We start from the raw sequence: 11,158 nt of genomic DNA, 5'->3' as shown, positions 1-11,158 counted from the left end.
CTAGAAAGTTTCAAAACAGTTGCTCTTAAACGTCTGAAGTCTGTTAAATAGGCCTACGCGACCGAGCGTAGCCTAAATATAACCAAGCAAAATTTTGACTAGTCTACTGTTGTTGAAAACCTAATAGCTTGATCGCTATCTGACATAATTTTGCATGCATAATTTATAAATCGGTATAGCGTAACGTCTCCTTTATTTTTGTGTAGCCAAATAAAAATATGCCAATGTCTCGCCACTCTTTGAATAAAGTGGGATGTGTTAACCTTGCACTCGTTAAAGAGTCAACTCTTTCCCACCAGCCGACCTCGAAATAGATCCCTCATTAAAACCCGTTGAATCTGAACAATTTCACAGTATCTCTAGTCCAAAACAAATAACATCTAACTGCATCCACGTGCGCGATCATTATCCCCGCAACAGATGCAAAGAAACATTTTGAGATATGATATGATACCACGGTTACTGAATGCATCGAGGTATGTGCTCCCATTATCAAAGCAGTCGTTTATTTGATGTCATTTATTCCTGTCGCTGTCTAGTGATAGGCTAAAGACATCACCCTCATCACCATCATCATCATCTGATGTGTTGTAATTATAGAGAATTTGTCACACGTTTTAGTTCATATGAGTGCATTTTTCTAAACGTCGTTTCAGATGTTTTAAAATACTTTATAATTGTATTAATTATTTTATTATTAATTCAACTATATAATTTTTTTATGTCCAATTTTTGGTTTCACTATTAATTTTATTAAATGATTTTTAGCTGGGACAGCTGTTATCTTTTGAATTTGAGCTAGTTACCATTCCTGAGAAAAGAGAACGAAAACATAGCGACGACCTCATTTGAATGTGGCTTTATTTTAACAACGAAATCCAGCTATAAATTACTGTAGGAATGTGCTGTCAAAGTCCACTGTGACAGGAAGGCATCAGAACTATGTGCTTACAAATATTTATCCCATTTTAAGGAATATGGAGACAGTTGTGGAATAGCCCCCCTGTTAGTGCCTTTCAGAGGGTCAGTCTCAGCAGCGTCTTTGGTCTGAAAGTGAATTCAAGAAGAGGACTCTTTTTCTTTTCCCATGGGTATCACTTAAATATAGCCCCAACTCTTGTGCGCCACACACCACCCACCATTTGCTGTTTGAGTCGAACTGATTAGCTAGACACAACTGTGAAAGAGTGTTGCTTTAATAGGAACAACTTCCCAAACATATTTAGGTCGCCTTCATTCTCACTTGTAAACGGATACGGCAGTTTCTCGACGGCTATTGACCTTTTTATTAGGAAAGAATGTTGCTATTTTTGTAACCTACATTGTCAAAATTGCACAATTAAGTAAACTTAGTTTAATGTGTATTTATTAATCAGATTTTATTCAATATGTCTGTAGAATGTTATCTTCAATACAAGTTACAGACGGCTAACTGAAAACCGTGTGATTTTTGCAACCAGAAACTGAGAATCTGTTCTTTTGAAATTATTGGTTTGTTCGATTCACAATATCACAGTAAGATAGTGTTTTTATCATTTTGAATTAAAATATCCTGTTATTAAATTTTAAAAAGAACGGCTAAATTGAATAATTTCAAAATGCAAATTAACTGTTTTTCCTTTCATTTTAGCTTTAAAAACTCATAACAATTATTATTATTATTTTTTTTTACATTTCTTCTATTTTGAGATGAAACGGCAATTTTTATCCACAGTCTGTGTGAATTAAACCCCTTAATGTATGCGTTTGCATTTGTTTCTGTCGGCTGCTTGTTCGCAAGTGTCATCATTGCATTCCTGTAATTTTAGAAAAAAATCCGTTTGATTTAATAAAAATCGATTGTGTCTGAGATGCATTGGATTGTTTTCATATTTATTAACAAATGAAGTTGATTTACAACACAATATTGCTACATAGATTACATATATTTAAATTTTTATAAACATACTTTTTCAGTCTTTCAATAAGAACAGTTTAATATTTCATATTGGCAAACAAAGGGAAAACATTCTTGAAATCACTTCTTTCAAGATGAAAACAAAATATGGAAAAAAAAATAAGGCTCACTCAATTATAAGTTTAAACAACGAAATGAAATAGGAAAGAAAAACATGTAAATTAATTTCTTTGTACAAATATTTACAAACATTACCTGTACCGAAAGCATTCCTTTTTGATTATGAATTGTCTTTTTTTCCTCAAAAGTCTTTACATGGCTACATTGGGGCGGACGAATTGTCCAGTGCTGCCTATAGTTCGTGCTGTATCGTCTTTAAAATATATGCCTAAAAAATAGTCTGATTATCATTGAGATGGCCATTTAGATACCGCTGCTGACACTGTCGGTAAAAACTGTCCAGAGAGGATATTTGTCGGGACGCTGAGAATCGGCGCGATGGCAGCTGATGTCCGGGATAAGGACAAGGACTGCGCGCTCAGTAAGGCGGACTGCACCGTCACGGGCGGCCGTAGGAAAGTCTGTGCGCTCGTAGAGCTGCTGGAGACCCCGATAATGTTTTCTATGCTGAACGATGGTCGACTGGACGGCTCGGATTTGATAATTGACGCGGTGCTCAGGCTGTTCAGTTGTAACTGGAGACTTGGACTTAGTTGAGAGTTAAACGCTTTTCTGTTCAGTTCTGCGGAGGGCAAGAGAGGCACCGCCGGAGGGAGCATCGGACCCACCGGGGGAATGTACGGGTACTGCAGAGCGGCAGGGTGCGAGTAGGCGGCCGGGTGAATTCCATAGTGGCGTCCGTAAGGATTCCCAATACCATATGCCCCAAAACTCTGCATCATGAGGGCGGTCTGTTCCCTGAGAATGTCCGGCTGGTGTCTCTTGAAGCGTTTCCTCCTCCTCAGAAAGCTGCCGTTATCGAACATATCTTCCGACTGGGGGTCGAGGGTCCAGTAGTTGCCTTTGCCCGGGTTGCCCGGCTCCCGTGGGATCTTGACGAAGCAGTCGTTGAGGGACAAGTTATGACGAATGGAGTTTTGCCAGGCCGGGAACTTCTCCCGGTAGTAAGGGAAGCGGTTGCTGATAAACTCGCAGATCCCACTGAGCGTCAACTTCTTCTGCGGGCTCTGAAGGATGGCCATGGTGATGAGGGCGATGTACGAGTAGGGCGGCTTCACCAGACTGCTCTTGGGCTTGCTTTGCATGGAACCGGAGGAGCTCTCCTGAGCATCCCCCTTGGACTCTCCCTCGCCGGCGCTCTCGCACGGACTGTCGCTGCGCTCTTTCACTTCGATCTCCTCCAACTCATCTCCCCGGTCCTGCATGCATTGGCTCTCGCAGTCACTGTCCCGCTCCATCCCCTCGTCGCCCTCCCCGACCACGTCGATATCCACATCGTCAGCTGTGAGTACGGTCTGACCGGACATGTTGCTGGCACTGGTGCCTCCAGACAGGGTCATCACCGCTCACTTTACTGCTGGAGCAGCCCAAGGTAAGAGCAGCGGTCAGATCAGATGACGACCAGTGGCTATAAATGCAGGTCAGCCCCGGCCTGCCAGGAAAACTTCAACTTTAGAAAAAAATTCTCCAGTCCAAATTCTTTCTGTAGGCTACACCTTGTCTCCTCTCCACTGTATTTCCTCGAAACTTAAGCCTGGGTTTGGACCGAGGAGTCAAGATGACACATGCTTTGAAAAGCAGGCTTTAAGGACTGTCTGATAGATTACTTTTCACTTAAAGATATACTATCAGCCGCGTCACGTGACCCGCCGACGTCAGAGGTCGCGCCGTTATACCGCTGAGCAGAAGTTGTTTCATGGATTTGTCAACAAAGGGAACAGCAGTAACATCGCCTCCGTTCGTCCGTCATAGACCATTTAGCGGTGGCGGAGGGGAGAAAATCGGCCTGCATGATTGAAATCATCTCCAGAGCTGTCGTGCATTCACTCGCCCGCGCTAAACGCAAACTTAACTTTTCTTAGGCCAATTATTGAAAGCTGCTGAACGAAAACGTCTACAGCTAAGTTAATTGAATCTCTTGTCATTTATTTATTTTTATTATGTGCTCGAATGCTGCATGGTTAAACGAACAGTTTAAAATATTGTACTTTTATAATAAAATTATTTAGCCTAGAGAATGAAATGTATCTATAGCCTCGCTTGAGTGCATTTGTAGGCTATAGGCTACTCCAGCGCTGATTTGGTAACGTGTGAAATAAGTACAAAAACAATGGAAATCTCTAAATAAAGATCTTTGTAGAGGTGCTAACGACCCTCATCATTGCTCGTGTTAACATATGAATTAAGTAGGAAATGAGCGCGCGGGTAAATGCATAGGAGCCATTCACACGCGCACAGGTGAGCGACGCATGTGGGATATTCCCAAGAAAAAAGAAAGCGGAGAGGGAATATGTAAACTCTTTTAACATTTCCTGGATCTTGTGAGAAAATGTTTCTCAGTGTCGTTGTGCTTCACGGGAGCTGCAAGGTTTAATTATAGGCTTAGCCTATCTGTGGTTTGTTGAATGCTCTTGTTTCTTGTAGCCTAATATTTGTGAGATTTAAACACTGATGTGACTGTACCTTTTTGTCGATGCGCAGGAGAAAATTTTCTGTGGTTATATTCATCACTTATTTAACCACAAGTGTTAACGTCTTATCGATCTACAGAATATCTGCCCCTGCTGTAATGAAAATAAAGCCTGATGTAATTTGACGCTCGAATCAATTATTCTCACCACCATTCTATTAGAGCTAACAAAAAGCTGTATCATTTTCTTAATGGTCGGAACTACGAAACCGTTAGAAAATAAATAGTAGCCTAAAGTGAATCGCTTATCTCTGCGCTGCTCTCAAAATAGCCAACCGTGCATGTCTTTAGCCTATAAACTGCCTAATTATTATAATGTCGACTTCATGATTATTATTATTGTTAAATGCAATACTAATAATACACATTATTGTTATTATTTATAGGCTATTACTATTATAACAAAACCTTTTATTTGTATAAATGTAGCTATATTTAGGGAGCTCAAAAATATATATTTTTTTCAGTATACTTGTTTTTTTTTTTTGGATGACATTTAATCTGCAAATAGGCCGGCACCTTTCACCTCGACCTTTACCTTTACCATCCTTTCAATTCTCCAAGGAACGCGTGCATGAGCTATATCTTTGAAGCTGTTTTTGCATGGTGAATGAAGGAGATTAATTGAATCATGTTGTTATTAATGGTATTGAAGGGATCAGGCAAACAGACAGTGGCCCGTGTGATGTCCCGTTTATCAATACGGGCTACTTAGAGGATGAAGAGGAAGGCACCATAATGCCTAAAGCCAATATTTGCTTTGGAAAATTGTTGTTCTTCTCATTACGCAGTTGATTGATAGTTTTTACACATTTCTATATGCTAGTAGATGCATATTTTAAATAATATTAAAGGATAGTTGAAACAACTTCACATATTTGCTGCTTTAGCTGTTGATCACGCATAGGCTAATTATGATTTTATATTGTTTAATATAAATGCATGTTTAGGCCGGTTGTTCGCTCGCTGTATTTTGCAGAGTGATGAAGTGTTTTGTCAGCGGCTTAAAATGTAAAAGACCATATATCTCGAGTCAGTGCGCACTGAAAGACATCGTGGATGATATCGCCCAAAAGGAGATCAAATTCGTCCTCTCTGTGATCTTTTGAAGCTCCATAAATCCGGCTTTATACCTTCGCAGTTTGTTAATGAAATGTACATTTAAGCACACATGCACGGCTTAACCCGACAAAACCTTTTAGAATAATAAGCTAACTCTTTCCAGCATGAACCTATTAGGAGACGCAGGCATAGCAGGTGACGGTGCGGATACAGTGGCTGAATGTGATTACCCAGCAAGGTCAGAAACAAATAGCTCACAAATAGCAAAGCAGGATCGAATTTATGCCTAATTAAATCGCTGAAATAAAAGAGATAGAAGGGAAAATTGAAGGGCGTAATGGGAAATGTGTCCATTCAGGGAAGGAGGGATGTGCAGAGGAAAGGATGGAACCCAGATGAAAACTGAACTTGAACTATGAGGATGCCTCGCATTAGTGTAAATATATTTGAAGGGTATAGGCCTATTAATGCTGCACGGGCTTATCTATATTGCATGCCTAATGTATTAATAAATAAGGAGGCCTGCCTTGCAAGATCTTATTATATAAAACGATTTTTGTAAACTGTCTATTATCTGCATTTGATCATGACTCGTATGAGGGTGTTTAATTTGGCATGCTGCCTGTATGCACACACTGTTTGCTCATATGTGTAATGTATATTTTTAATAATAATAAAAACTGAAACCAAATCAAATAAAGACTTTGTACCTCGTTGTAATCGAATGCATTTTGTAAGTGGCTCATCTTTTGCAGAATTGGTAGTAGATATTTTCTTATGCAAGCACAGTTGGGGGCAAGCTTGCACAACTGTAATAAATTAATGGCTTTGTTAGCGCGCTTTTAATTACGGTTATTGTGCCAATTATTTTACATCAACTCCGCATTATCATCGTGTCAGATTTAATAAAAAGGAACAATTTGCAGGAAAACTGCTTCTCTCATCTAGAAAGGGAAGTGTCCACGTCATACTCTGGTTAAAAAATGACTTTTCATTTAAATGCAATCCTTAATTGGATTTTCTACGGTCGACACCGTGATTCCCCAAGGCTATACCCACCAGAAGGCAGGATCTCCGTTTTTCTCTCTGAATTCACCATTTTCACCCTCTTGAAGAATCCACTCTATCAACCTGCAACTTTCTGTCAAACAATATGATCCAGCTCATTTTTAACAGTCCCCTTTGTAGTATCATCCTGCAGGCTCCCACCATTACAGCCAAACCAGAAAATCAGTGCGTTTTTTCTCTCTCTCAAATTCAGTTGAACATAACATAATTCCTTAGGTATACAAAACCCAATCTATGTGACAACGGCGTTTTAAAAAAACGAACAGAATGAATGAATCAGAAAAAAACATTTTCATTTCACATTTTCAAATGGACATGCAATAATGTGGGAATTTCTGTGTAAAATAAAAAGATTGCTTCATGTATTTTGTGATGTAAAATATTTTACTTTATTCATAGGCTACATTTTTCTGAACAACACATTGATATTTGAGTTCAAATTCAAATATATTTCGTGTAAATAATGCTTATGCTTATTTCCTGAACATTATTTATATATATATATATATATATATATATATATATATATATATATATATATATATATATATATATATATATATATATATATATATATATTAATTATTGTGTTCTATTATTTGTTATTTTTCTCTTTCTATAGCTGGAAGTAGAATTAAACTGCATGGTTACACGTACTAAGTAACAGTGACAATTTCCACAATTTTCTCCAACATAAACGATGGATTCTGGTATTAATTATTGTTGAAAACACAATGCAGCATGTTGTATCACTGGAATAAAACTGCATTTTGCATGGTTTTAGATTAGCATAGGCTAAATAATAATATAATGCATTATTTATGCATTATTTAGTTGTTTTTTTGCTAAACGTTTACAGACGTACGATATTCTTTAGTTAATTTTACTAATTTTATTTTTAATTGTATCTTTTAATATTGCTAAAGGCTAGTATATGTGATAGTATATGTGATGGTTTTGGTCCATGATGTCGAGGATGGGTGCAAAAATGACGCCTTCAACCAGATTAGCATGCCAATGCGCGTAGTTAAGCATGTGTGATGTTACTCGGTTTGTACATTTCATTGTTATTTAGATGACGACTGAAGTAGCACATTAGCACGACGAGAGGGTGTTATTTGGGTTTTGTCTTATACCAGTACGAACTTCCTGCGTAAAGCAAGTTCGTCCAGCATCCCTCTTTTTCACGTCTCGTTGTATTCTTTCTTTCTGAAAACCACGTTAATCTGCACGTTAGCCTACTTAAGTTGAAATATTTCCAACCATCGTCCGATTCTTTTCCTATTAAAACAAATTTAGAAGATAAAGGGCATATATATGAAAGCTGTGTAGCCTGTTCTTTAAAAGGTTTGTTATTTTGTTAATCAGTTAATATTTCAAAAGAAGCAGAAAATAATCTTGCCATATGCCTATCTTAAATACGATAATTTTACCTGTAGGCTAGGCCTACTATAGGTAAACAATAGCATTAAATCTATTTGTAGGACACGTGTTATCCTGACCCCCAATCTCAATCAGTTAGTAGTGATGCTTCACTCACTTTACCCATCGCAGCTTTAGAGCTAATTAGGCCTACCTTAATATTTGTTATTCAGTCAGAATCTCCGGTTGAGAAAGTCTCCGCCACCACGTGAAATGACTGAGTTGTTGTGGTTTCACGTGATAACTTGGGAGCTCCGTTCTACAATCTTGCGCGAGTAATTCGCTGTAATTGGCTATTTATTGAAGTTTCACATTATAATAATTTCCTATTCCCATTTATAGTTTTAGTCAAATTAATCATATAGCTAGTAGTTTATAATGCACAGTGTTTAGTGTCGGAACTATTTTCTTTAGCGGTAGCTAGCTAATTAAATTCAAAATAGTCTAAAAATTGCAATGAACTTATATCTGCATTGTCATCACTTTGATTTAATTTATAGTAGCAATCAAACTCAAGATTTCCATTTCCACTTAGGGGATTTAATTCACAATTAAATTAGACAAATGTCCCTAAATAAATCGACTTTACAGCATATTCATATGGAGATATTGTGGGAATTAGCCTACGCCACGTGTTTCCATCCTGATGTTCCTCAAAAAAGAAAAAATGGTAATGCCATAACCGCATGGCATCGTGAATTGTATCCATGACTGAAAAGCTATTAAAATAAGTAGCTGGAAACCACAGCGTTGTTGTGTATTGTGATGTTCACTGAACTCTGTTTCCAACACGAATAAACGTCCGGAGTCGATGCAATCAATGGCTTCAATTCATTAAGTCTACTCAAGTGTATGTCTTAGGTGGGCTATGACCCTTGTCATTATAGCTAATAATTCTTCCATTTGAGTCTCACAACTTCTCTCTTCAACAAATGCCTCTGGCTATAAATACTAATGAAATATCTTTGGCTAATTTGATTTTGCTGGTACACTTGCAGTTATGGCTGAACTTTCCCACGAGATGGGCTGATTGAAGGGTCTCAGATCCTCTAACGGAAGGGGGAAAACATTCAGAGCATTTCCATAATTACCCAATTGGCAGCCTAATGACCTTCCAGAACAATAAAAAGATCTCTTGTTAATTTCCATCTTTCGTGCTGACATTCACTAGATTCCTATCTTATATGTTGAGAGTTCACAAGATAACAAGTGTACTTTCTTTTTTCTCGCCAGAGAACGGTCCATTCAATTATCCCCTGCACATCTCTTGCCAGCAAATGAAAGAGATCTGCTTGTCGCCCTCATCTCAAAGTTGGATAATTTATAGCCTTCTGGGGTTATAAAGATGGGTGTTCGAGCGTTTGAATGGACAGAAATGAAGAGCAGAATAATTAAAAAGATCACAAGTCCCCCGCGAATGTAATTATGGCTGCTTTTGCAAAGGCTCTGCGTTCAAAAAAGACGTAGGGCCTTATGTTATTTAAGTTTGTCATATATTGTTCATTTATTTATTACCCCTTAAATTAAAGCTGTATATTTGATCCGTTTTTAGACATTTATATCTAAATGTTGAACGTAGCCTAATGTCTGAAGACGTGACGACATTTTCTCAACGTGTCGCAGGCTAATTCTACGTATTTCTATAAGTGACATTAGTATTTGTTTGCTACTAAAACGTGCCAGAATGTTTCTATAAAGACTTTTAGAATATTATATTGGTGCCGTAGACATATTTGGTTCAACTATATAAAGGTAGCCTATAATATTTTGCTCTCCAGTCAATCAATCACATTGTCATGTTCATAGAGAGTGCAGTTCAAGAGCTGTCGGGCGACTATGCCTTTACAGAGAAACTGTCATCCACAAGACCACAAGTGCACCTGCTAATGACCTTATGTTACTTTTTTATACTTTGAAACCACTGAACCGTTTAGAAGTGTATATTATAAAAATATAAACAAAGAATAGCTTCTAGAACAAATGTGGTGTAGGCCTATACATATTTCTGTCATCACTCATTTTTGCTGACAACTGTTTTATCTGTTATGTGTTGAACAATGTAATGCATTGGATTTAGACAATTATTGATTATTATATGATCCCTAAAAAATGACAATAAGGTTTGGATAATATTGCGGTGAGAACATGTCTTTTACACTTTATATATAAATCCTGTAAGCTAATGGCATTGTTTGGCTTTGTTTGCAGTTTTAATTGCCTACATGTCACACCCGATTAACAACAAGTCTAAAACGATAAGATGGATTTTCAGCCAACAGATGATATCATCCCAGAGGATATTTCTCAGCCCTGTCAATGTGGGTGTATTGGATTGGACTCTCATTGTTGAGTCCAAAGGGAGAACTCACTATGCATTTCTAACCTGTCCACCTTGTTCTTTCCCTGCATCCCTGAAAAAAGAAAATCTGTTTTATATATTTATGTTTTGTTAGGTGGATGGAAACAGCTCACTAATGTTGTATGCAATACCTCACCGACAGTTCATGACTGATTCACTATTATGTGCCATCTGTTGGTCAAAATGGGAAATAAAATGTAGACACCTGAATGAAGTTTAAATATAGGTCTTTAGTCTTTTTAGTTTGACAAAAAACACCAAAACAATAGAACTGAACAAGACATTTTGGGGTGCATAGCTCTTGTATTATCCTGCATTCACGTGCATATAAACACTGGTTTCTCAAAGCAAACTCTCAAGTATGAATAAACTTTGTGGTGTAACTTTGTGAATGGCTGCTAATGGCCATGTGCTGGGTGTTTTTCATGTTGTTTCCAGTTGAGTGGTCTTCTATTAAGTGCAGGAACTTCTAGGGAATCAGGCTATTTGTATTATTTAAACACATAATAAAATCATCAAAGCGCAGTGGCAAATTGTCATTTGGCAGTCAGGAACCTTGCCCTGGAATCCCGCGGCTCTCAATAGCCCAGCAAAGGACTTGCTAAATGACTAATGGGACCATGTGACTTGACTTGAGAAGGGGCTCAGAACAGCAGATTTAATTATCATGTTAGAATTCTGCATGAAAACAATCTATACT

General features: G+C 37.8%; 1 protein-coding gene across 1 annotated transcript; it reads right to left on the bottom strand.

The window, feature by feature from the left end:
• Window positions 1-1,858: 1,858 nt before the first annotated feature.
• foxd3 (forkhead box D3) lies at window positions 1,859-6,326 on the bottom strand. The gene has a single exon (XM_079840197.1). The coding sequence runs from the start codon at window positions 3,415-3,417 to the stop codon at window positions 2,305-2,307; it is 1,113 nt and encodes a 370-aa protein (XP_079696323.1). The 5' UTR covers window positions 3,418-6,326; the 3' UTR covers window positions 1,859-2,304.
• Between the last annotated feature and the right edge of the window lie 4,832 nt (window positions 6,327-11,158).

The sequence above is a fragment of the Gobio gobio genome (assembly GCF_949357685.1).
Source record: "Gobio gobio genome assembly, chromosome: 17".
In the NCBI taxonomy this organism is placed as follows: domain Eukaryota; kingdom Metazoa; phylum Chordata; class Actinopteri; order Cypriniformes; family Gobionidae; genus Gobio; species Gobio gobio.
This window is presented reverse-complemented; position numbering and strand designations above follow the sequence as displayed.

What these genes read in the sequence shown, in the direction of transcription:
- foxd3 (XM_079840197.1), bottom strand. Translation starts at nt 3,417, where the DNA reads ATGACCCTGTCTGGAGGCACCAGTGCCAGCAACATGTCCGGTCAGACC.